Source organism: Balaenoptera ricei, chromosome 5 (assembly GCF_028023285.1).
Source record: "Balaenoptera ricei isolate mBalRic1 chromosome 5, mBalRic1.hap2, whole genome shotgun sequence".
In the NCBI taxonomy this organism is placed as follows: Eukaryota; Metazoa; Chordata; class Mammalia; order Artiodactyla; family Balaenopteridae; genus Balaenoptera; species Balaenoptera ricei.
Genome location: NC_082643.1, coordinates 50,693,988 through 50,721,644, shown reverse-complemented (window position 1 = coordinate 50,721,644; position 27,657 = coordinate 50,693,988). Strand labels below are relative to the sequence as shown.

The window sequence follows — 27,657 nt, the reverse complement described above, 5'->3', positions numbered from 1 at the left end:
TGAGGAGATGGTCTGGTTGCCCTCCTACCTGTAACAACTGCAATCAGAAACTATTTGAAACCTAGTTCCACAGTATATTAGGCACAGTGGCAGATTCAGGGGAATAAACTGTGTCCCCTGCCCTCAAGGAGCTGACAGTCTTGTTGGAGAGTTAAAATTAACAGACAAAAAATAATTAGAAAACAACTAAGTGCTCTCCTGTATGGTACTGAACACAGGTGAAATAGGAGTTTTAAAATAATCCAAGTATCCAGAAGATTTTATTTAAGAGGCAGGATTAAAATGAACTTCAAAGACCGAATCAAGTGAGGATGAGTGAAGAGAAGGAGGTATTTCTGTGGGGTGTTGGGGAAAGAGTGAGAAAGCAGTAGACGCAGGTGAGTGAGAGCGTGACCTGTGTAGCAGAGGGGGCAGGCACTGAATTGTGGTAGGATGGTGAGGAACTGGCTTGACTGAAGCAAAGGCAACAGTAAGGAAAAAAGCGGTTACCCTGGGCGGGCAAGATGGAGTCACATGGCCTCAAAACCAGACAGAAGGTTCTGAAAGCCAAGTGCTAGTATTCTCCAGTGGTGATCCCCAGAAACAACCAGCATGAATATCTCAGATGCATTGTATGAGAGGCCCACAGGCAGATTCAAATACAGATGCTGATGGCTATGGCAGCTTGGTGAGGTCCAGCTCGATTCCAAACTGCTCGGCTTACCAGCATGTTGCCAGGCTGGGGCCTGCTGATGTGTGCCTCAGGATATTCTCTGGAGTCCTGGGACGCCTACAGCTGTTCTCCCAGGCAGCTGTTGTGTGTGGGATGTAGTTGTGAGGACATCTGTCCAGATGTGGGCGTTACTGATATTGTGGGCTTAAGCATGATGAAATTCAGTTGGTCGGAGGTGGAAGAACAAAGACAAACTCTAGCCTATAACAATTCTTCACATTTGGATTTTAAAAGCAACTTTCTACCTTTAATTACAATGTCAAAATAATGCTTTAAATTTTCTAATTCAAATCAACAAGCTTACGTATTAAGATGCCATCCCTTTCTGGAATTATTTCAGTATAGTTGAAAAGAACCTTTTTAACACAAAACATTTGTTGGTAAAATGGTAGCTCATGTAGTCTTCTTTTGAGGAGGATGTAGAGGTTTTTTAACTTTTGGGACTTTCTTGTTTTTTTTATATTTTTTCCCTTTCTTTTGCTTTTTCTTTTGGTTGACCTGTGAGGAGACAGAAAAAAAAAAGGGGGAATGTTTCTCTAGCTTACCATTTTTCCTTCCTTATATTATATTTGGACTCTCCAGACCGTGGTCTTTCTTTATCCTCAGAACCAGTTTAAAGTTGCTTCAGTCTCAGAGGGGCTCTTTTTGTTTCTATTTCACTCACTTTGATGAGGAGGCAGTAGCCTTCTGACTGCTTCTCTTTTGTCCATTTTCTGGGCTCATTACTACCCCCACTCCAATCTTGCTATGACCCACCTGTCCCAACTATAGTTTTCTGAGGTTGGTACTATTATCATCCAATGTTTACAGATGAGGAGACTGAGGCTCGGAGTGGGTGACTTGCCCAAAGTTGCACAGCTGGTATGTGGCAGAACTGCTAGTCTGTCAGAGTCCAGAACCAAGCGCCCAACTACATATTCTATGGCCCTCTTCTAACTTAACTCCTTAGCACATCATGCAGGATTCTTCCCCCTTTCCTGGTCTACTTTTCTATCTCAATCCCTTCACTCCCTTCACACAAACTCCAGCCACATTACCCGAGGTTCCCGGAGCACAGTGAGCTCTCTCGTGATTCTAGTCTTTTTTTTTTTTCATGCTGTCCTTACCCTCCTGGTGAACTACTTATCCTTCAAGACCCAAACCAAATGTCACCTGATATAAAAAGTCTTCCTCAACCGTTTCTTCCTGTCTCCTCACCTCTGGCAAAGTTAATTACTCCTTCTTCTATTATCTTCAAGATTCTTGAACATACATTTATTTTATATTTTTCACATTGTACTATAATTAATTGTTAGCAAATTTGCTACAGCAGGAAGGGAATTTATCTTATTACCTTTTTTTTTGGTTGTGCCATGTGGTAGTTCTTCCTCACTGTCTACCATTCAATACACATTTATTGTATTGGATAAGAAAGACAAGCTCCCTACCCTTATGGAACACACATTCTAGTGGGAGACATAGACAAGTGATACTGTAAGCAGGACTACAATTACACCTCAAGGTGATGACATCATTCTATGAAAAAAATAGGAGCACAATAACATGAATGAAGAATGTATCCTTAAAGGAACTACATAATTCTTTGTCTTCTAAAGTTAATTTCTAAAAGAAAGAAAATTTTGTTCCTTTTTTTCACTAACCTGTTTCTCCCACTCTTTAATCAATTCTATCACATCTGTTGAATCTGGGTTTAGACAGGTTTGATCCCCATTCTTCATTGTAGCACTAGAAAAGAAATAGCAACAAGATTTTTTTTTTTTACTTTTAATAATTTAAATGCTTCATCTTATCCACAGAATTCAATTCCCCAATTAAAAATGTATTTGTGTCACCACTATAAGCATCTGAGACTTCCAGTCTTTTTCCTGCCTTTTCATTTTTTAAGTGACTGAGGGGACTTAGATACATTTCTAGGATAGCACATAACTCTAAGTTAAAAAAATCCAACAGGTATATGCAATAGGAGAAACTTAAATCTAAAGATAATATTGGTTCTGTTATGCTGGAAAAAGCTATTTATGTTTAAGTGAAAATATAAAATAGAAAATTTGCCAATATATCTACTTTCTTTTCCCCCAAAACAATTAAAATGAGCATGAATTTTGCTAAATTTTCTAGTGAAACAACTTAAAACACAATTAAAGTGTTTTCCTAAGACAAGATTAACAGACTGGTTGAATTTTTAAAATTACATCAGACTCTCCAGGAGCAATTTAAAGACTTTTTTCTTCAATTTCTGTCTAATCTAAGAATAAGAGTAGTCATTCTATACATCATCCTTGATTTAGGTTTCAAAAAACTTACAATAGGCATATCCTTTAATCTAGCAATTCTAATCTCTAGAAAGGTATTACTAATAGGAAAGAATTAAAGATACAATATTGCTACAATAGCAGTTTGTTTTCAATAGCAAAAAAAATGGAAATAACCTACATTTAGGCATTGGTCATATAGATTATGGTACGTCCACATGATAGAATAAAATTTGGCCATTAAAATTGACATTATTAGGAAAAAATGATGTTATTACAGAAGGTTTACTGACATGAGGAAATGTTCATTATATAGTGTTAATGTAAAAGCAGATTACAAAACAGTATGTAGTATATGATTTTATTTCTGTGTACATATATTGTGTGTGTGTGTGTATATATATATATATATATATATATAGTGTCTATATATGTACACACAAAGCCAATGAGGGAGATTTGGAAGACTATAGGCAGACAGATTAACACTACCTATCTCTAAATGGTAGGATTATAGATGATTTTTAATTTCTTCTTTTGGGTCATTTACATTAAACATTTTCTACAATAAACATGTCATCTTTGGTTCCTAATCTCTACCAGAAATTGCTTGTTTTTTTAGAAGAAAAGGAAGAAGTAGACCGGATTTATGGAGGGGCAACTATCTGCATTTTAAGGGTCTGAATGGGCAAGTATTCTGAGGGTAATACTCACACTAAACTTATTGCTGGAGCATATGTGTTGGATGAGTTTTTTTACTTACATGATTTCAGTTTTCTCACAAGAAGGGCTTGGGGCAAATTGTTTAAGGTCCTTTAAGGATTTTGAATGGATCGTCCCTTGGCTGGTGTTGATGCAGGAACAGCGTCCATTCCTCATTGTTGGAGTTCCTAAGGGAAAAAGAGAGGCAGAAAACATCGATTTAGAGCAATGTCGCAATTTAGGCGATCCACCCAAATGATACATTTGACTTAGTCATGATTACTACTGTCATTTACTGAGTGTCTGTTAATCATTACCACGAGATTTTGAGTAGGTGTTATCTCCGTTTTATAGATAAAGAATCCAAGGTTCAGAGAAGTTAAGTAAAAAAGACAAAGCCTTTCAGCTTTTAGGGGACAAGTGCAGGGTCTCAGCTCAGGTTTCTTTGGGTCCAAAGGCATTACTCTTAACTACCATATTTTACAACCTTAGGAAAAGGGATTTTTATAATATTCAATAAATGTCTATCACAGGTCAGATACACAGATATCTAATTCATGTGTGCTCTGCAGACCATAGTATCTCAAGCAACTCCCAAAGCCATTTTTTTATCTGACCTTAGTGAAATGGAGTTGGTACTCGTTTCAACAAAAAGTTTCACTTACAATAACTAATTACCACCACCATCCTGATCTTTCCCACTGCCTTGGTTTTCAGTAGTGCTTTAAACTTTTGAAAATTCTTTAAAATACACTATCTTCATTCCTTAATTTTTTCATTTATTCAACATACATTTACTCAGTACTTCCTATATGCCATACATTGTGTAGTAGGTAGAAAAAGCATAACTATAAAATCTCCATTTTACAGCTGAGGAAACTGAAGTCTAGAAAAGTTCATTAATTTGCCTCAAATAAAGGTAGTTAGTAAACAGATTAGGGACAACCTCTCTGATTATTGGATACTTAATTGGTTAACCACAGACATACTTATCAAGAAACACTGTCAGGGTGACAAAAATAATTTAGGAGACAAAGTCTTCCATCTCATTATCACCCAGTTCAACAAACATTTATTGAACACTTACTCTGTGCCAGGAATTCACACACGTGGACTGAGAAGACTTGTATTTGACTTGGCAGGTTCAGGATATGAACTTTGGATAATTGACCACAACTGACTCACATCACTTTCTGATGCACACAAAGCAGTTACCTTTACTGGCAAATCAAGAGACTTTTATAGCAGTTCACATCTCTGACTTTACTAACCCAATATAACTCAGAATTCCTTACCTTGAACTCCAATCAGAGTCAGGAAGATGATACCCAAAAGGAGAGGAACACCACTTTTCCTCATAGTGGTAGAATGGAGTCACTCCTGTATTAGATTTTAAGCCTGAGAAATTCTTTAGAGAACATGCTCTTGGAAATCATATTTATTTAGGAAATCTGTTTCCCTCCTAAAATCTGATTGGCTGGTTGTCTTAGCTGATCCAGCTAATCTGACCACAAACTTAATTGTGCTGGGGGAATCCCTACTCTCTGATCCAAGGGAATTTCTGCATGCTTTATATCTTTCCATTTCACATAAATGGATAGTTTATCATAAGAGATGTGAAACCATCATCACTGGCAGCCTTTAGCACACTCACAGCTGCTCACCTGGATGAAGAATAAGTTATATAATGAATATAATAACATCATACAAGAAGGGCTGGAGATGTGGTTTCCAGATGGGAAATATTAAAGTCCAGATAAGCAAAACACTCTTCAAATTTTCTTACTATTTGTAGAATATCTTTATGTATAATATATGGCCACATTTATTTTTTCTTATATTGCTTACCCAACAATCTTAAACAATCAAAATACATTAAAAGGCATCTTAATTAATTCAGGGACTAGGTCATTTTCTACTGTGGTAGGCTCTTTTTGATTTTTATGTCATTGCTGCTACAGATTATTATTTTTTTAAATAGGTAGAATAATGGATCAGTTGAAAATAGACAATTGGTACTACATCAAACTTAAAAACTTCTGTGTATCAAAGAAAACCATCAACAGAGTGAAAAAGCAACCTATGGAATGGGAGCAAATAATTGCAAAACATATATCTGATAAGGAGTTAATATTATATGGAACTTCTACAACAATAAAATCCAAATAACCTGATTAAAAAATGGGCAGACTCGAATACACATTCCTCTAAAGAAGATATACAAATGGGCAATAAGCACATGAAAAAAGTTCAACATCATTAATTGTTATGGAAATGCAAATCAAAACCACAGTGAGTTATCACCTCATACACACCAGGATGCCAATTTCAAAAAAACAGAAAATAACAAGTGTTGGCGAGGATGTGGAAAAGTTGGAACCCTTGTGCACTGTTGGTGGGAATGTAAAATGATGCAGCCATTATGGAAAACAATATAGAGGTTCCTTAAAAAATTAGAGGGTTCTCAAAAATTAAAAACAGAATTACCATATGATCCAACAATCCCACTTCTGGGAATATGTTCAAAAGAATTCAAAGCAGGATCTCAAAGAGATATTTGCACACCCATGTTCATCGCAGCATTATTCTCAATAGCTAAGAAATGACGCAACCCAAATGTCCATTGACAGATGAATGGATAAAGAAAACGTCGTATATACATGCAATGTAATATTATGCAGCCTTAAAAAAGAAGGAAATCTTGTCACATGCTGCAACATGGATGAACCTTGAGAATATTATGTTCAGCGAAATAAACCAGTCACAAAAGAACAAATAGTTATAGGAAGTATCTAAAGTCAAATCTTAGAAACAGAAAGTAGAAAGGTGGGTGTCAAGGGCTGGGGGAAAGGGTGAGATGAAATTAATCTTTAGTGGGCTTAGGGTTTCAGTGTTGCAAGATGAAAAAGTTCTAGAGATCTGTTGTACAACAATGTGAATATACTTAACACTACTGAACTGTATATTTAGAAACGGTTCAGATGGTAAATTTGATGTTACATGTTTTTTACCACAATAAAATAAAATAGGAGTAAGGGATCAGTTGCATGTAATGAAAATCCAAATTAATAGTGGCTAACTAGATGAAAGTGTGTTTCCCCGAACAGAGGCAGGTGGACTAGGGCTTGTACGGTGGTTCTGAGGTCTCCATGAGGTCTCCCGGGCTCCTTCTATCTTGTTGCTTTATCACCGTCTCTACATTGCTGCCCTCATGCACGTGGCCAACGGGGGGCTTGCCACCATGTCCACTTTCAAAGTACAGGTTGGTGGGAAGGCAGAAAAGGGCATGCCTCTCATTTCTTCACTTATCACTTGTCCATACCCTGGACAATAATTTATTCACATGGCCACAACTAGCTGCAGGGAAAGTTAAGAAGTGTGATCTTTATTCTGGTTGATCCACTAAAATTTGAGGGTTCCATTACTGTAGAACAGTGTTTCTCAACCTGTTTTTTCATAATTGCTTCTCCTGAGATAAATTAGATCAAATTTAAATTAACATAAATCTAAATTTAATTTAATTTCTTCCTAAAGAGAAAAATTAAATATTAAGAAATAAAATTTTGTTGGGTAGGGTTGAACTTTGGTGGACCATAATATTGTAATATCTAAGATTGTAATATCTAAGATTTTTTAGCCCCCCAAGGAACCAATTTTCTGTCCCCTTGAGGGCAATCCTTCCTCCCCCGCATTGAGAGTGCACGCTGTAGAGTAGGAGGGGAAAAGATACTAGCATTTTCTCTTACACAATGCACATTTTTGGACTGGTTTCTAGATGGATTATTATGCTTAAATACAATATTAAGAATTCTTTTTGAAGAAAACTTGTGGTGATCTTTGACACAGCTTATTCATTTGGTTATGTTTAATTTTTGGTAATGACTGTGACCATGGGTAGGGTGGAGCTGGGTTCAGGTCCCAGCCTTGCTACTTAACATCTGTGTGCTAAATACTTAACTTCTATGAGCCTCAGTTCCCTCAGCTGAGAAAACTATTACTAACCTCACAGGTTGGTGAAATTAATGGTAACAAGGAATTTCAACTGCAAAACACCATAGAGCTGCTAGTGACCATTTTTTCTAGCAAAGAAAGTTAGATGGAACCTTCTTAGGATAAAGAACAAGGCCTAGAATGGTCTGCCCTTGCCCACCTTTCAAGCCTCTTCTTGCATAACTCTCTGCTCCAACAACTCTGCTTTTCCTCCTTCAGTTCCTCAGAGGGGCAATGCTCCTTTCCATCACATTCTTTTTGCTCATGCTGTTCCCTGCCTGGAATACTGTGCCTAATCTGCCTCCCTATCCTACTGCTTAGTAATTTACCCACCTTAGATGTCCAGGTTAGCATGTCCCCTGGGGAGACTTCCCTGATCCCCAGACTTGGTCAGGTCCCCCACCATGTGATTTCATGGCACTATGCGCCTCTCCTCATTCAAAGGACATGCAAGGCGATGTTACGTTATCCGCTATCTTATGGTGAACATCTCCTTCCACCACTAGGACAAGGAAGGCTTGTGAGGGTCCATGCCGGCGCGCAGTGCCGAGCACAGGGCCTGGCACTCAGCAGGCGCACTGTTAACACGTGCGCACCATTGAGGGAACCAGCGAGGGAACCGAGGCCCCGCCCCCCCTGGCTCCGCACTGCGCTTGCGAGGCGCTTCTGGGCTCAGCAGGTGTGACCACACGGCGCATGCCCAGCCAGTCAGCTGACAGAACCTTCAGTGGGGAAGCTGCCGTCGCAGCTGGAGCATCTTGCTCCGCTGGTGGCCCTGCTGGTGTTTCCGCTACCTGCGCTGCTCCCACCGTGAAGCACGTCGAGAAAGAAAGGTAGTGGCTGTGCGCCTCGGGATCTCTCCCCTCTGCCTCCTGCGTGTCCCCTCGACCCTCACCTCCCAACGCGAGGGGGTGGCGCTTCCCCGAAGGACGCCGGGAGCGGGGTCCGGTTTGCAGCTTCCACGCGGGGCTTGGGCTGAGGCCGGCGGGACTGTTGGCCTCGGAGGGGCCCGGTCATTGGGGCGGAGGCCGCCGGGCCAGGTCTAGGAGGGTCGTTCGGCCTTGGGTCGCGGTGACTGGGACAGAAGTCTACCGAACGAGAGGAGGAGGTGCCGGGGTCAGTTAGGCGTCACTCGAGGTCCAGTCTTATTTTTTTTTAGCTGGAGGTGGAGAACTTTCTCCGGTTGCCAGCAGGACGGAGGCCCCGGCGAGTGGTCGGGCTGCTCCTCATGCGGGGCCGGGGCGTGGAGCAGGTTTGGCCCTTGGGCCTGAAGGCTGGGGCCGCCGCCCTCAGATGAGGCGCGTTCCTCGCTTGTTTCCCAGGCCTCCTATTGGAAATTGTCCAGACAAGGCTGAGAGAAAACACGTTTACGACTGAAAACCCCACCGAAGGGGCGTTTATGACTAGATGGGGCATTTAGGGGAAACAGAAACCTGGGGAGAGGACACTGCGGGCAGTTCTCACAGCCCTGGGAACGAAGCCAAGGATTAGAAGACCCGTCGAAACTAACAGATAATTGCCAGTTTCCCGTTGGATGGAGTTTTAACCTCATTTGCCTCCTGTCCCCGAGGCACTAAATGCTGATGTCACCCTCCCAGGCAGAGCAGGGTTCTATTTTCACATGCGCTCGCCCGCCTCCCTCTTCCTTCTGTTTGGTTATGGGGCCAGTGCTGTCTGTTTAATTATATACACAGCAGTGACCTTGCTGCCTCGAAAATCTGAGTCTTCCCTTTTACTTTGAAAGGGGAAGTCAGTTTCTCTCATAGTGAAACCCCCAGGCCTGTTTGAATTTCTTGCCGTGTGGACTTCCCCTCCTCTCAGCAGCTATTGCTAGTGTTAAAGGATGCTGACTTGAAAAGACTTTATTTCTTGAAAGCCTCGGAAGCCCCTGCTTAGCATTCTGATTTTTCTTCTTTGCTCTTTTCTCCCCATGCAGGGAGTCATTCCTTCCTTCCAAAATATTACAGTACGGGAAGTTGCCTCGAAGCACATCCTAGCTGGAGGGGGGTGAGGAGTGGAATGGGGTTCATGTCCTGTCTGTGTCTCAGGTAACGAAGAGAAAGGAGCAAGTTCTTCCTTTACTGATCTTAATATCTGGCCTCCTGGTTTATAATTTTTTATCTAAAGTTTATGGAGTGGATTAAATATGTGAAGAAACTGTCCTGAGAACGAATGTCAGAACATCATTTAAAGGACAGCTGCAGCTGAATGCTGGCAGTAACACATTTTTGCTCTATGACTTTTGGCAAGTCAGCTTATAGTCTGATAAAATGTAACCATAGTTATTAAGAAGCTGCTGCCTAACTTGAAAAGAAGTTATCCTGAAAAGGAAGAAAATATTTTTGTTTAACATATCCATATTAAAGCGATTTACATTCAGATTGCTTATCTAAGTAACTTTAAGTAATTTTACAAGAAAAAAAAATCCATGTTCTTGAAACCCTCCATTTACTGTTTATCATTATTTCATTCATCAAGCTTTTATTATGATCGTTCTAGGACACAAATATGAACAATAATCAGTCTCTGCCCTCAAAGAGCTCACAGTTGAGTGAAAGAGAGCAGCATGTAAATTAGCAATTACTGTAGAAGAAGTGGTATGATAAAGGATGGTACACAATGATTGGAGGTGCAGGGAAGGTCACAACTTTGGCTCATGGCCTCAAACACAGTTGTTTGAATTAGGTCTGGAAGGAGATTTGGTTGGAATTAGTTACTAGGGGAAGGTGGTCGGCAGGGAAGCATTCTGAGCAGGAGGCATGAAAAAGTGTGCTAAGTTTTAGAAACTGCAGAAACTGCAAGAACTTTGGTAAGGGCGAAGGGTAGAGTGATAATGGGGGAGTGGTGAGAAATGAGGCTAGAAATGTAGCAGGATCCAGAGGATGAAGGGCCTTGTAAATCCCTGTGTGGTGAGGAGACATTGAAGGATTTTACCCAAGGGAGTGACATGAGAACATTCACAAACACATACACACGCATATACACCTATATCTAATCTGACTCTTGTCACTAAACAATATCATTTAATTTATCTTATTTTACATAAACGTTTCCTGGTATCTATGTAGTTTATACATTTTAAAAATGGTTCTTGGTATTTGTAGTCTGTTTTTTCTCAGTGCTGGGCATTGTAGTTTTTTCCCTTGGTTCAGTAGTACAGCAAGTACTCTTATTTTTTCAGAGATTTTACTTTCTTGGGATATTTTCCTTCTTTGGAAGTTTAGAGACAGAGGTTAAAAACATTTTTATCTCTTTTGTAACATTTTAACAGTTCGCTTGTCAGAAAGATTGGACTAATTTTGTAATGCCTTCATCAGTATATAGATGTACCAGTTTCCCAGTTCTCTTGTCATTTGTATTTACTTTCGTTCATTTAATATGTGAAACTGGATGCCTGAGATCAGTGCTTATTTCAGTTTTTAAACTTATTGACATTTTAGTTTGTGTTGGCTTAATATCTCCATCTTCAACCTTTTCAGGATGACTTGTCAAGTGGAGTCAGGGTGTTGACTTTATAAATACATGTCATTTCTTTACAGATTTTGAATAGGAAGATTTAATCCATTTTCAGTTAAAATACCTGCTTTTTCATTTTTGTTGCCTTCATTTCTTGCATGTTTCTTACACAATTTTTTGAAGTATAACACGTTATATGGGCTGAATCGTGTCGCCCCAAATTCATATGTTGAAGTTCTAACTGCCAGTACCTCAGAATGTGACTTTACTTAGAGATAGGATTTTTAAAGAGGTAGTTAAGTTAAAATGAGGTCATTAGGATGGTCCCTAATCCATTGTGACTGGTGTCCTTATAAGAAGAGATTAGGACACAAAGATGTACAGAGAAGTCCATGTGAAGACACAGGGAGGAGATGGCCATCAGCAAGCAAAGGAGAGAGGTTTCAGAAGAAACCAACCCTGCTGACTCCTTGATCTTGGGCTTCCGGTCTCCAGAATTATGAGAAAGTAAATTTCTGTTGCTTGAGCCACTCAGTCTGTGGTATTTGGTACACAGCTCTAGCTAAATAATACAACCTATATACAGGGAAAAAAATGTATATGTATAGAAGAGTGCAGCAGTATGGCTCAGTGAATTTTAACCAAGTGTCAGTGGCATGACAGTACCCTTCACTTCTTCCCCAAAGGTAACTCGTACCATAGGTGAGTTTTGTCATTTTGAACTATATAAATGGCATTATACAGTATGTCCTATTTAGTGTCTCATTCCTTTCTCTAAATATTATATTTGTGGGATTTATCCATGTCATGTGTGCAGGAGTGGTTTGTTCAATTGCTCTTATAGTATTCTGTTGTATGACTCACCGTAAAGTATATATCCAGTTGATGGACATTTTGATTGTATCACTAGGAATAGAATTGCTGGTTCATAGAGTGTGTATGTATTCAGTTTAAGAAGTTGTACCATTTATCCTTCTACCAGCAGTGAATGAGAGTTTTAATTTATTTATGGCTGTGTTGGGTCTTCGTTTCTGTGTGAGGGCTTCCTCTAGTTGCAGCAAGCAGGGGCCACGCTTCATTGCGGTGCGCGGGCCTCTTACCATCGTGGCCTCTCTTGTTGCGGAGCACAGGCTCCAGACGCGCAGGCTCAGTAATTGTGGCTCACGGGCCCAGTCGCTCCGCGGCATGTGGGATCTTCCCAGACCAGGGCTCGAACCCGTGTCCCCTGCATTAGCAGGCAGATTCTCAACCACTGCGCCACCAGGGAAGCCCCTGAGAGTTTCATTGACCCTACATTCTCACATATATTTCATATCAGGCTCATTGTTTTCTTTTTATCTTAGTTTTTTGCTTTTAATGGTTTAGAAGTTTTCCATTTTTATAAAATACTGACGTCTGTTTATTTCTATAAAATATAGATAGTCCATAGTTGATTGTTTCAAACTATGAATTATTGCCTGATATAAAGTGTGGACTTAAGTTACTTGATCTGCAAATTAATATCTAACTCTCCCACCGAAGTTTGTTAAACAGTGGTTTTTCTCTGTTACAATCAGATAGTGACTGGGGCTAGAGTCATCTGAAGGCTTTACTGGACTGGATGCCCAAAATGGCATCACAAGCCTTCTCCACGTAACCTCTTTCTTCAGCAGTATAGCCCAGGCTATTAAATGGCCCCTGAAGACTCCTCCATGTGGCTTGCCTCTCCAGCAATATAGCTTAGGTGGTGGCAGCTTCACCTCCTTCTCCCTCCATCCTTTCTTCCTCCTCTTTCTTCTTCACTATGTAGTTACCTTTACCAGTGTTCTCTATTTTTTCATACTGTTTCAATTTATTGTCTAGTGTCCTTTCATTTTAGTCTGAAGGACTCCCTTTAGCATTTCTTGTAGGTCAAGTCTAATGGTAATGAAATCCCTTAGCTTCTTTTATCTGGAAATGTCTTTATTTCTCCTTCATTCCTTTTCTTTTTTAATTTTTAAAATTTATTTATTTTTGGCTGCATTGGGTCTTCGTTGCTGCACGCGGGCTTCCTCTAGTTGCAGCGAGAGGGCGCTATTCTTCGTTTTGGTGCGCAGCCTTCTCATTGCAGTGGCTTCTCTCGTTGCGGAGCATGGGCTCTAGGCACGTGGGCTTCAGTAGTTGCGGCATGCGGGCTCAGTAGTTGCAGTGAGTGGGCTCAGTAGTTGTGGCGTGCAGGCTCTAGAGTGTAGGCTCAGTAGTTGTGGCGCACCACCTTAGCTGCTCCGCGGCATGTGTGATCGTCCCAGACCAGGGATCGAACCCGTGTCCTCTGCATTGGCAGAAGAATTCTTAACCACTGCACCACCAGGGAAGTCCCTCTCCTTTATTCTTTTTTTTTTTTAATTTTTATTTATTTATTATTTATTTTTATTTATTTATGGCTGTGTTGGGTCTTCGTTTCTGTGCGAGGGCTTTCTCTAGTTGCGGCAAGTGGGGGCCACTCTTCATCGTGGTGCGCGGGCCTCTCACTATCGCGGCCTCTCTTGTTGCGGAGCACAGGCTCCAAATGCGCAGGCTCAGCAATTGTGGCTCACAGGCCTAGTTGCTCCGCGGCATGTGGGATCTTCCCAGACCAGGGCTCGAACCCGTGTCCCCTGCATTGGCAGGCAGATTCTCAACCACTGTGCCACCAGGGAAGCCCCCTCCTTTATTCTTGATTGACAGAATGTTTTTTTTCTTTCAGCATTTAAAATATGTCGTCTCACTGCCTTCTGGTCTCTATGGTTTCTGATGAGAAGTTCACTGTTATTCTTATTAAGAGCCTTTGTATATGACGAGTCACTTCTCTCTCAGTGCTTCCAGGGTTTTCTTTTTGTCTCTGAATCTTGACTATTTGATTATTATCTATCTCTTTGAGTTTATCCTGCTTGAAGTTCACCGACCTTCTTGGATGTGTAGATCCATGTGTTCCATCAGATCTGGGAAGTTTTTGGTCATTATTTCTGTAAATATTCTTTCTATCCCTTTCTCTCTTTCTTTTCTCCTTCTGGGACTTGTGTTATGAGCATATTACTTTATCTGATGGTATCCCATAGGTCCCTTAGGCTCTGTGCTTTTTTCTTAATTTTTTTTTTTTCTGCTCCTCAGACTCTGTAATTTCAATTGCCCTATTTTCAGATTTGTTGATTCTTTCTTCTGCTGGCTCAAAACTGAGAATAAATCTCTCTAGTGAATTTTCCGTTTCCGTTTTTTACTTTTCAGCTCCAGAATTTATATTTGTCTCCTTTTTGTGTTCCTATATCTTTATTGATAGTCTCATTTTTTTCACACATCATTTTTCCCAGTTTCCTTTTATTCTTTGTGCATGGTTTCCTTTAGCTCTTTGAGCATATTTAAGATGGTTGATTTAACATCTTTGTCTAGTAAGTCCAGTGAATATCTGGGTTTCCTCAGGAATGGTTTACTGTCAGTTTATTCTTTCTTTGTGAATGGACTGTATTTTCCCATTTCTTTGTATGCTTTATGATTTGCTTGTTGTTGAAAACTAGACATTCTGAATATTATAACATAGGGACTCCAGAAATCTAATTCTCCCACTCCTCAGGAATTGTTGATTTTGCTTGTTGATGGCTGGAACCATCCATTAGTTACCTTCCAAATATTTTTGCAAAGTGGGTATTCCTTGTTATGTGTGGTCACTGAAATTTCTGTCATTATCTCGTAGTCAGCCAGTGACCTGACATATCTCTATAAACATAGGTCAAGAGAAGTAGAATGACACACAAAGCCTGCTCATGCATGTTAAGGTAAATTTTATTCAAAGTAAATTTCAGGAAGTTATCTTTGAGACCTGAATCAAAGTTGAATTCCAGATATTAATTTTGGATTTCTTTTCTCAAAATAAGGTTAGATTTCATTCTTTGCAATATATACTTAATTTATGCTGGAAATAAGTAAATATTTGTTCATTTCTTTTACATGTCAGTGCCCACAGCCTAATAACTATCCCCTTCTGATCCCACCGGTTGTTGGTACCTGAAGTCAGAGTCTAAATGGTGTAATTTTGAAAATGTTCTTGGTTTACACCTTGCAGAGTCAAGAGGATCTGCAAGTCTTGAAATAGAGGAAATAGCAGATGCAACAGAAGTTAGTTTTTGGGAACTAAGAGCCCCTTTTGTATTGTACTATAGTACCACAAAAATCAAACTTGATTTTAAAATAAAACATATATACTTCCCTTGAAACAAAAATTGCCTATTATGTTCATAGCAAGCAAATGTTAACATATAGCGTTTATACTAAGGCTTACTCTAAAAACTTTTTTATTCTATCTTCTGAGAATTCCTATCAGCTAAGAGGATTATATAAAGTTTATTTTTTTTGTAGTTTTTATTATAAAAATAATAATTGTTACTGTTTTGGTTTTCAAATTACAAAGTTGGGGGCTTCCCTGGTGGCGCAGTGGTTAAGAATCTGCCTGCCAATGCAGGGGACACGGGTTCAAGCCCTGGTCTGGGAAGATCTCACATGCCGTGGAGCAACTAAGCCTGTGCGCCACAACTACTGAGCCTGTGCTCTAGAGCCCACGAGCCACAACTACTGAAGCCTGCACGCCTAGAACCCATGCTCTGCAACAAGAGAAGCCACTGCTATGAGAAGCCCGCACACCGCAATGAAGAGTAGCCGCCGCTCGCCACAACTAGAGAAAGCCTGTGCACAGCAACGAAGACCCAACGTAGCCAAAAATCAATAAATAAAATAAATGAATTTTTAAAAATTACAAAGTTGGATATTTCAAACTATATTTGCTGCTCACTCCAAGATTCAAATGTACTTCTGGTAGGAATGATGGTAGTGCTCCCAGTTGAAAATTGTGCTCTAACATTTCAACTCATGTTATAGTGTCTGCCATTGTGAATATATTCTATCTTACTTTTCTTCTTCGGTATTTGTGGTATTCGTTAGTTAGGCTTTGTGGTTACTCATGTGTAATTTGTGAAAATTCATTTGTTACTTTATGAATTTTTATTTTGAGTGATTAGCTAGATGTATACATCATGTTATTACTCATACTTCTGTTTCCCCCAAAATGTGTAATTCCAATTTAATTGGGTTTTGTTTTTATGTTCCAAAACACATATGAGATACTTCAGTATCTAATGATCTGTGACTTGGGATTTTAATGTTACTAGTATTTTCTATCTCAATCCATTCTTTCCCTCCAAGCTAAATAATTGTTTTACTTAGTCCCAGAGGTATGTTGAGCTATTTACAGAGGTCTTTGTGTGTATATGGATGGTGTCTTGTCTACAGTGCTAATTCTGTGATTTTTGCTTCCTGGCCAAGGTGAACTTCTACACGCTCCCCAATAACAATTTCACTTATAGTTCAATTACTTTAGTAGACAACTACTTCAAAAATCTGTTTTCTTCGTCACATCTTCCCTGAACACACTACAGTCCTAGGTCATCTCTCCTTTTCCTGAGTAACTCTTACACTTATTTTAGATTTTATAATGTTGACTCTTTTATCCTACTTCTGTTAGTATTCCTTCTGAGTAATGATGAGCATCAATAAGGATGAGACAATGTGGAGGCACATGCATTTCACTTATTTATACTGACTAGTCATCAGGAGATATAATTGCTCTGCAAGACCTAAATTCATTAGCATATATACTTAATAAAATTTCTTATAACTATAATCAAATTTTTAAAAATGAATTGTTAAGTAATTAAACAAGGAGGCCATTAGATTGAGATGGCTCTAATGCCTTGGTAGCCTACACAAGCAAACCAAAACCACAGTCAATGCACTTGAATCTGAGAAAATGAAACTTAAGGACAACTGATCACAATCAACCAACTAGGCTTTCCCAAGTAAGGCAACTGTTTAAGTTATAGCCAATCAAATAATTTCCTTGCTTTGTTTCTGCATCTTCTCTATAAAAACCTTTCCCCTAGCTCCTGTCAGTGGAGTGTTTCTAACCACCTTTGGTTTGGCACTGTCTGATTTGAATTAATGTTTGCTCAAGTAAACTTTTGAAAAATATCAATGTGTGTGCCTCAGTTTACCTTTTAACAGGACTATCCTTGTTCATTGTACAGAAGCTTCTCAAACGCCTCCCTAGTACCACTATTAAGGTGGAGCTAGCTAGACCATACATTGTTCTGCCTCTGCTTATGGTTGACTTCATTACTATGTGAGCTTTTCTTAATAAAACACCATTAATAAGACGAGAAGTCCTATTACCTACGCAATTTAGAGTGGCACATTCATGATTTAGTCTTAATTTTATCCCTGTTCCATTTAGTCAAAATGTGACTTTGATCTCTGTTCATCTCACATGATTGCAAGAATATAAGCATTCTTTAATTTTATCTTAAAAAAAGTTAATTTGTATCTCTGTAGGGTTTTAGTGATATTTATATATTCCTTTGAATTTAATACATTGTGTTTCTACTAACTATATCTAAGATGTTTATCACTTCCAACATAACAGATTTCTTTATTGATCAGCATTACTTGAAATACCAGTTATCTAAATATTAGTGCTTCCTACCTTTGGTTGCTGGTGACATTTTCTTTATATATGTGCTTTGTTTCCACTAGATTATAATAATTTTAAGCTGAGGTACCATGTCTTTGTTTGCCTCATTGGATCTTGAAGGTAGTAGGTGCATAGTAAGTATTCACTAAGTTGAATTTGATTGAATTGAGAATACTCCAAGAATCTTTCCGTTTCATCTCATATAATAATTTGAAGGAGGTCTTTAATTCCTTTTTTTAAATAATTTATTCCAGACTTAGTGAGATTCCTCTTTTTCTTTTTAATAAATTTATTTATTTTTATTTATTTATTTTTGGCTGCATTGGGTCTTTGTTGCTGCACACAGGCTTTCTCTAGTTGTAGTGAGCGGGGGTTACTCTTTGTTGTGGTGCGTGGGCTCATTGTGGTGGCTTCTCCTGTTGCACAGCATGGACTCTAGGCGCATGGGCTTCAGTAGTTGTGGCACGCGGGCTCAGTAGTTGTGGCTCGTGGGCTCTAGAGCACAGGCTCAGTAGTTGTGGCGCACAGGCTTAGTTGCTCCACGGCTGTGGGATCTTCCCAGACCAGGGCTCGAACCTGTGTCGCCTGCATTGGCAGGCAGATTCTTAACCACTGTGCCACCAGGGAAGTCCCAGGTCTTTAATTTCTAACAACAGAGCAAGTTTGTACCCTCAGTGGTTCTAGAAGTAAAAAAAAGGAAAAAAAAAGGGTGGTATCATGGTTAATAAAATAGTTCAGATAGTCTTGAAATTCTAGGAATACCTTGGAAATAATGACTATTAATATCTCCTTTAGGGCCCAGCTCTTGAAGTCAGCTCAGGTTTCTTAAATAAATCCCCAAGCTAGCCCAAGATTTCCAGTGTCATTTGCATGTAACTTTACCCAGACATGACGTGCGTATATTGATGTCCCTATGGCCTGAAGTGAATGCTCTGCAAACTGATATGGTCTGTTCAAGGTCTGTGATGAATTAGGACAGACTCACGGTTTTTAGCCATTTGGAGGTTACAGAGTTCTATGAGAATCTGGTAAAGGCTACGGATATGTGCACGTTTGTACAATTTGCTTATAATTTTAGGGAATTGTTGAGCCCTGAAAATCACACAGACCAAGGTAAAAGTGTTCTGTTCTGGGAATGATGGCATTGCAAAGACTCTTTATCTCTCCTTAAGGTCAGATTGATGTTAAACTTTTTTCAGTTTCTCCTTCTTTTTTGCTCCTCTTTTCCCATTCTAAAGTTAATTGAGGGAGTTTCTCTCTTGCATCTGAGCCTAGGAAATGAGATGGCCATGTTATTCTGGCTCCAATTAGATTTGAGTGTCCTGGGAAAATGTTGCATAATATGTAAATAACATGCTTGTCTGTATCACAAGGAAAATAAGACAAGTTTTTTTTTTTATTTTGAAAGAAGTATCTCTCAGAGTGAAACCCTGAGGGGCATGGATTTCCCCTCCTCTTAATAGCTATTGCTGCTATTAAAGCATTAGACTTAGTTTTAAAGCACTTTTATTTTTGAAAGTTATATAAACTCCTGCTTAAAACCTTAATTCCATTCCCAATAGGGACCTCTCGTCATCTAGTAAACAGTTTACCAGTACACATATTGTATATTTTAATGGGAGAAGGTCATCATTCCTTCTGTGCCTATCTGATGATTCAACAAAACTAGTAAGCTTCTTTTTATTTCCAAGTTTACTTTCTCCTAAGGTTTAACAACTATCTGATGTCTTTGGAAGGTTGTCCTGTCCTTGGAGGGAACACTGATTTCCAAAGGATTCTAGCTGTGGCAAATGTCAGTAACTCATTTATTCATTTGGTCAACAAGTATTTACTGAGCATGACTGTGCGTCCAGTACTCTTGTAGATACCAAGGATACAGTGGTAAGTTAGACAGGTATAGTCCCTGCTCTTATACAACTTTGTGGGGATAGAGAATAAACATAATTAAATATATACAGTTGACCCTTGAACAACATAGGTTTGAACTGCATGAGCCCACTTATAAGCAGATTTTTTTTCAGTAAATACTACAGTACTACACTGATCCGTGGTTGGTTGAAACCAGAGATGTGGAACTGCGGGTACAGAGGAACCTCAGAACTGGAGGGCCAACTAGAAAATTATACTTGGATTTTTGTCTGCCTGGGGGGAGGTCGGCATGCCTAACTCCTGCAGTGTTCAAGGGTCAACTGTATTTACTTGTAGTGATAAAGGCTATAAAGGAGGGTAACGAGATAGAGAGTGATAGAAGTGGTGCTATTTTCAATAGATTGGCGAGGAAAGCCTCTGAGAAGGTGATATTTGAGCAGAGATAAGGAATAAAGAAACGAACTTTGGAAGTGATGGGAATATGTTTGCTGTACTTGAGAAGCAATAGGAGGCCAGTGTGGAGGGAGTAGAAAGGTGGGGGTGGAGAGTGGTAGGAATGAGGTGGGAGATTTATGCAGAGCCTTACAGACTATGATGGATTTTGGATTTCATGTGAAGTGTGGTGGAATTCTATTGGAAGGATAAAACCAGGGGAGAAACATAATCTTATTTATGTTTTATAAATATTGCAATTACTGTTGTATAGTGAATAAACTGTAGCAGGCAAGAGGGTAAGCACGGAGACTGACGACAAACACATTATTATCTGGTGACCTGAAATACATTCACTAATAGTTCAGTGATTTTTAACACAAGGCATTACGTTTTAGCCTAGCATGGAGAAGTTCTGGTATCTATATGACTGTTTTCAGTTCAGATCTTTTTTCAGTGATGATTAGTTTTATGAAGGTCACTGAGAACATAAATCCTAGACCTTTAAGATTGACACTTAAAATTCAGTGTCTTTGAAAATTGCTTAAATTTTTTTCTTCTAATTAAAAACAGTAAAAGTATTCTGTATAGAAAACTTAGAAAATAGAATCAAAAATAAATAAAATCATATATAATCCTATCACATAGAAATAGTATTTAAATTAACTCTTTTTTAAAAAAATTTATTTATTTATTTATTTATTTATTTATTTATTTATGGCTATGTTGGGTCTTCGTTTCTGTGCGAGGGCTCTCTCTAGTTGTGGCAAGCGGGGGCCACTCTTCGTCACGGTGCACGGGCCTCTCATTATCGCGGCCTCTCTTGTTGCGGAGCACAGGCTCCAGACGCGCAAGCTCAGTAATTGTGGCTCATGGGCCCAGCCGCTCCGCGGCATGTGGGATCTTCCCAGACCAGGGCTCGAACCCGTGTCCCCTGCATTGGCAGGCAGATTCTCAACCACTGCGCCACCAGGGAAGCCCTAAATTAACTCTTGACAGTTATTTCTCTTAGCAACATATCTGGAAGATTTCTATTTCTACTTCTCTTTTATTTGAGAAAACAGAGGCCCACACAAGCCTTAATGACTTGTTAAGTACTGTATTCTTACTGCTCTATTGAGGTTCTCAGCCAGTCTCTGAATGGAGGAAGAACAGTGTTAGTCAGTTATCAACGTCTAGATATGGGACAGCGAATTAACTATGTATGTTCTGACAAAGAAAATTGAGAGATAAAATTACAATCATTTTTCTCTTTCCCATTTCCCCTTCTTTGTAAGAGGCCAATGTTCCTAAATCAGGTTGCAACATATTGATCACTGTGGGCCATTTATTTCCCCAGAAAAAGAGGTTCTCCCCCTGAGATTTACAACATGACCGTAATACAGTAGATATGTCCATTTTGTTCACTGTTACATCAAATTTTATTTGTGTACATCAAACATAGAGAGCTTTTTGCTCAGAAAAGACATTCTTCTTCACCTCTTATCTAACTTCCTTAGGAATAGAGACTTTTATTTTTTAAAATATCTGCCTAGACTTCTCTTTCTAAACTAGATTTCTACATGAGCCTTGTTTTCTGGCTTATAATTTTTAAAAATCTCATTAAAAATTTTTTTGCTATTTGTGGAAGAGACAAGTACACTTTCCCTTCCAAGTTTATATCCCTCGTGGCAATTAAGTAAGGCAATACCTTGTTCTGGACAAGGCAGTGTAGACTATAGTATTAAAGAGCCAGTATGCCACTTCCATCCTTCTCTTCCTGACATGGCAACCCTTGATTGAGATAGAGGGAGATTATATTCCTGAGTTAGCATAGAGGCCCAGCCAACCTGCATGGAACTTTGAGTGAGCAAGAAATAAACTTTCATTTTGTTAGATCTTTAATATTTTGAGAACTTTGTTACTACAGCATAGTCTAGCAATATTGTACATTTTTGGGGGTATGTTTTATAATATGTGTATAGCTTATAAATAGTAATGATGGTGATGGCATACTAAGAATAGAAAGGCTTTCATGATCTAATTCCTGTCTGTCTCTCCAACGTCATTTCCCACAATATCCATACCTCTAACTTTAAGCTTACATTCCTCCAGATTGAATATGCTGTTTCACACCTGTGTCTTTGTACATGCTCTTTCCTCTACTAGAATTCACTTTTATCCTTCTACCTATCAGATATATATGCGTCTTTCAAATTCCAGATTGCCATCGCTTTCCTAGGAAAGGCTTCCCTGATTTTCTCTGCTTTCTTTGTACATTTGGAAGTTTTTCAGTCCATGGAGTTTTTTCAGTTCAAATTTATTTACCTTTGTCTTTGTCATTAATAGTAAATTATAAACTCACAGTGTAGTAATTTCTTTTAACCTGGTATATAATGGGGATAAAGAAATGTATGTTAAATGAATGCCCTGCTTTTGAACAGACAGCAATATAAATCTCTATTCGTTAATGCCTCCTGAAAATTAGTTCACAGCCAGTTGAGAATAAGAGAGGTACCTTTTGTATAGATTCATGGGGTCAGGAAGAAAAAGAAAATGAGAGGGCAAGAAGGAGAAATTGTGCCACTTCAGTTTTGCTATGATCCAGTTAAGGTTTTCATAGTAATGGTCATATACTATATTCCTTTGTTATATGTTAGATTTTTATTTATTTATTTTTTCAGTTTCCTCTATTGAGGTATAATTGACATATAATATTAGCTTCAGATTTAGAACCTAATGATTCAGTATTTGTATATATTGTGAAATGATCACCACAGTAAGTCTAGTTAACATCTGTCACATAGTTACAGTTTTCTTCCTTGTGATGAGAACTTTTAAGATTTACTCTCTGAGCAACTTTCCAATGTGCAGTACAGCATTATTAACTATAGTCACCATGCTGCACATCGCATCCCCAGTGACAGCTCTCTTATTCTTTCATTTTTGCTGGGTAAAGTTGTTTGACATACATGAAGACATCTCACAGTTGGTAACATTCTGGAGTTTTTTGTTTCTATGCTAGTTTGTTTTACCTTTTTAATGTAAAATAGAGCATGTGTTTAAAAATTTAAAGTGTGTAGGTACAGATTAAAGAACAAATTCTTATGTACCCACTATCTAGGTAAAAAATAGAACTTTACCTTAGTCCAGAAGCCCCTTATGTGCTCTTCCCTGATTGCATTTCCTTCTCACCTCCTGAAATAATCACCATCCTGAACTTTATCATTTCTTTGTTTTTTGTTTTTATCAGATATGTCTTTACTGCTAAATAACATTTGACCCTTGAACAAAGTAGGGATTGGGGTACTGACCTCTCCCCCTAAGTCAAAAATCCATGTATAACTTTACAGTCAGCTCTCCATATCTGTGGTTCCACATCTGTGGATTCAGCCAACTGCAGATCGTGTAGTACTATAGTATGTATTGAAAAAAATTCCCACGTAAGTGGACCCACATAATTCAAACTTGTGTGTTCAAGGGTCTTTGTACAATGTTAACTTTGCCTATTTTAAAACTTTATAGTAAATGGAATCATGCTGCATGCACTTTTCTGTGACATGCTTCTTTTGTGCAAAATTATTTTTGAAATTCATCCATGTTGCTGTATATAGTTGTACTTCATTTACTTCCATGCTGTATAATATTCCATTGAATTAAAATACCCTAATTTACTTACCATTCTATTTATGAACATTTGGATTTATATCCACAGTTTTATTACTACAAACAATGTTGCTATAACATTCTCGCATATATATCCTATACAGGAATTTATCTGCGGTGTCTATATAGTAGTATAATTGCTAGGGCATAGAGTGTGCACATGTTAAATTGTATAAGATAATACCAGATGGGTTTTCAAGGTAGTTATAGCTATTTTCTCTTTCATCAGAAGTAGAGGTATCTCATTTTCTAGATACCTTCCTGACACTTGCTATTACCCCACTTAAAAAATTTTTCTAGTCTGGTGATATGAAATGGTATATCATAATGATTCCAAAGTACATGTTCTTCTGCACGTGGTGGGGGGTAAGCTTCGGAGCCACAGAGGAGAGCACAGCAACAGGGATGCGGAGGGCAAAGTGGAGAGATTCCCACACAGAGGATCGGTGCCGACCAGCACTCACCAGCCCGAGAGGCTTGTCTGCTCACCCGCAGGGGCGGGGGGCTGGGAGCTGAGGCTCAGGCTTCGGTCGGATCCCAGGGAGAGGACTGGGGTTGGCTGCGTGAACACAGCCTGAAGGGGGCTAGTGCCCCACGGCTAGCCGGGAGGGAGTCCGGGAAAAAGTCTGGAGCTGCCGAGGAGGCAAGAGACTTTTTCTTGCCTCTTTGTTTCCTGGTGCGAGAGGAGAGGGGATTAAGAGCGCTGCTTAAAGGAGCTCCAGAGATGGGCGGGAGCCGCGGCTATCAGCGCGGACCCCAGGGACAGGCATGAGACGCTACGGCTGCTGCAGCCACCAAGAAGCCTGTGTGCAAGCACAGGTCACTATCCACACCTCCCCTCCCGGGAGCCTGTGCAGCCCGCCACTGCCAGGGTCCCGTGATCCAGGGACAACTTCCCCGGGAGAACACATGGCACACCTCAGGCTGATGCACCGTCATGCCGGCCTCTGCTGCTGCAGGTTCGCCCCGAACTCCGTACCCCTCCCTCCCCCTGGCCTGAGTGAGCCAGAGCCCCCAAATCAGCTGCTCCTTTAACCCTGTCCTGTCTGAGGGAAGAACAGATGCCCTCAGGCGACCTACACGCAGAGGCGGGTCCAAATCCAAAGCTGAACCCCAGGAGCTGTGCGAACAAAGAAGAGAAAGGGAAATTCCTCCCAGCAGCCTCAGGAGCAGCGGATTAAATCTCCACAAACAACTTGATGTACCCTGCATCTGCGGAATACCTGAAGAGACAACGAATCATCCCAAATTGAGGAGATGGACTTTGGGAGCAACAATATATATATATATATATATATATATATATATATATATATTTCTCTTTTTCTCTTTTTATGAGTGTGTATGTGTATGCTTCTGTGTGTGATTTTGTCTGCATAGTTTTGCTTTTACCATTTGTCCCAGGGTTTTGTCTGTCCGTTTTTTGGTTTTGTTTTGTTTCTTTGTTTTAGTATAGTTTTCAGTGCTTGTTATCATTGGTGGATTTGTGTTTTGGTTTGGTTGTTCTCCTCTTCCTTTCTTTCTTTCTTTCTTTCTTTCTTTCTTTTTAATTACTTAAAATTCTTTTTTAATAATTATTTTTTGTTTTTTATTTTAATAACTTTTTTATTTTATATTATGTTTTTCTTTCTTTCTTTCTTTCTTTCTTTCCTTCCTTTTATTCTGCGCCATGTGGAGGACAGGCTCTTGTTGCTCCAGCCAGGTGTCAGGCCTGTGCCTCTGAGGTGGGAGACCCAAGTTCAGGGCATTGGTCCACTAGAGACTTCCCAGCTCCACGTAATATCAAACAGCGAAAATCTCCCAGAGGTCTCCATCTCAAGGCCAAGACCCAGCTCCACTCAACGACCAGCAAGCTACAGTGCTGGACACCCTATGCCAAACAACTAGCAAGACAGGAACACAACCCCATCCATTAGTAGAGAGGCTGCCTAAAATCATAATAAGGTCACAGACACCCCAAAAACCACCACCAGACGTGGACCTGCCCACCAGAAAGACAAGATCCAGCCTCATCCAACAGAACACAGGCACTAGTCGCCTCCACCAGGAAGCCTACACAACCCACTGAACCAACCTTAGCCACTGGGGGCAGACACCAAAAACAATGGGAACTACGAACCTGCAGCCTGCGAAAAGGAGACCCAAACACAGTAAGTTAAGCAAAATGAGAAGACAAAGAAACAGCAGATGAAGGAGCAAGGTAAAAACCCACCAGACCTAACAAATGAAGAGGAAATAGGCAGTCTACCTGAAGAAGAATTCAGAATAATGATAGTAAAGATGATCCAAAATTGTGGAAATAGAATGGAGAAAATACAAGAAATGTTTAACAAGGACCTAGAAGAAATAAAGAGCAAACAAACAATGATGAACAACACAATAAATGAAATTAAAAATTCTCTAGAAGGGATCAATAGCAGAATAACTGAGGCAGAAGAACGGATAAGTGACCTGGAAGATAAAATAGTGGAAATAACTACTGCAGAGCAGAATAAAGAAAAAAGAATGAAAAGAATTGAGGACAGTCTCAGAGACCTCTGGGAAAACATTAAACGCACCAACATTTGAATTATAGGGGTCCCAGAAGAAGAAGAGAAAAAGAAAGGGACTGAGAAAATATTTGAAGAGATTATAGTTGAAAACTTCCCTAATATGGGAAAGGAAATAGTTAATCAAGTCCAGGAAGCACAGAGAGTCCCATACAGGATAAATCCAAGGAGAAACACGCCAAGACACATATTAATCAAACTATCAAAAATTAAATACAAAGAAAAAATATTAAAAGCAGCAAGGGAAAAACAACAAATAACACACAACGGAATCCCCATAAGGTTAACAGCTGATCTTTCAGCAGAAACTCTGCAAGCCAGAAGGAAGTGGCAGGACATATTTAAAGTGATGAAAGGGAAAAACTTACAACCAAGATTACTCTACCTAGCAAGGATCTCATTCAGATTTGCTGGAGAAATTAAAATCTTTACAGACAAGCAAAAGCTAAGAGAATTCAGCACCACCAAACCCGCTTTACAACAAATGCTAAAGGAACTTCTCTAGGCAGGAAACACAAGAGAAGGAAAAGACCTACAATAACAAACCCAAAACAATTAACAGTGGTAATAGGAACATACATATCAATAATTACCTTAAATGTAAATGGATTAAATGCTCCCACCAAAAGACACAGACTGGCTGAATGGATACAAAAACAAGACCCGTATATATGCTGTCTACAAGAGACCCACTTCAGACCTAGGGACACATATAGACTGAAAGTGAGGGGATGGAAAAAGATATTCCATGCAAATGGAAATCAAAAGAAAGCTGGAGTAGCAATTCTCATATCAGACAAAATAGACTTTAAAATAAAGACTATTACAAGAGACAAAGAAGGACACTACATAATGATCAAGGGATCAATCCAAGAAGAAGATATAACAATTGTAAATATTTGTGCATCCAACATAGGAGCCCCTCAATACATAAGGCAAATACTAACAGCCATAAAAGGGGAAATCGACAGTAACACAATCATAGTAGGGGACTTTAACACCGCACTTTCACCAATGGACAGATCATCCAAAATGAAAATAAATAAGGAAACACAAGCTTTAAATGATACATTAAACAAGATGGACTTAATTGACATTTATAGGACATTCCATCCAAAAACAACAGAATACACTTTCTTCTCAAGTGCTCATGGAACATTCTCCAGAATAGATCATATCTTATGTCACGAGTCAAGCCTTGGTAAATTTAAGAAAATTGAAATCATATCAAGTATCTTTTCTGACCACAACGCTCTGAGACTAGATATCAATTGCAGGAAAAAAATCTGTAAAAAATACATGGAGGCTAAACAATACACTACATAATAACCAAGAGATCACTGAAGAAATCAAAGAGGAAATCAAAAAATACCTAGAAACAAATGACAATGAAAACACGATGACCCAAAACCTATGGGATGCAGCAAAAGCAGTTCTAAGAGGGAAGTTTATAGCAATACAATCCTACCTTAAGAAACAAGAAACACTTTTTTGGCCAACGGCATCGTAGAAGAAGTTTTCCTGCTTTCCATTTGCTTT

General features: G+C 39.3%; 1 protein-coding gene across 2 annotated transcripts; it reads right to left on the bottom strand.

The window, feature by feature from the left end:
• Positions 1-1,023: 1,023 nt before the first annotated feature.
• Positions 1,024-27,657, bottom strand: CXCL9 (C-X-C motif chemokine ligand 9). 2 transcript variants are annotated; one of them, XM_059924028.1, is made up of 4 exons: positions 27,587-27,657; positions 3,728-3,854; positions 2,353-2,437; positions 1,024-1,210 (listed from the first exon to the last, which is right to left on the bottom strand). In XM_059924028.1, exons 2-4 carry the CDS (start codon positions 3,841-3,843, stop codon positions 1,106-1,108), a joined length of 306 nt encoding a protein of 101 aa, XP_059780011.1. In that variant the 5' UTR covers positions 3,844-3,854; positions 27,587-27,657; the 3' UTR covers positions 1,024-1,105. The 2 variants fall into 2 exon arrangements, with proteins under 2 accessions (XP_059780011.1, XP_059780010.1); XM_059924027.1 differs by lacking the exon at positions 27,587-27,657 and adding an exon at positions 4,962-5,048.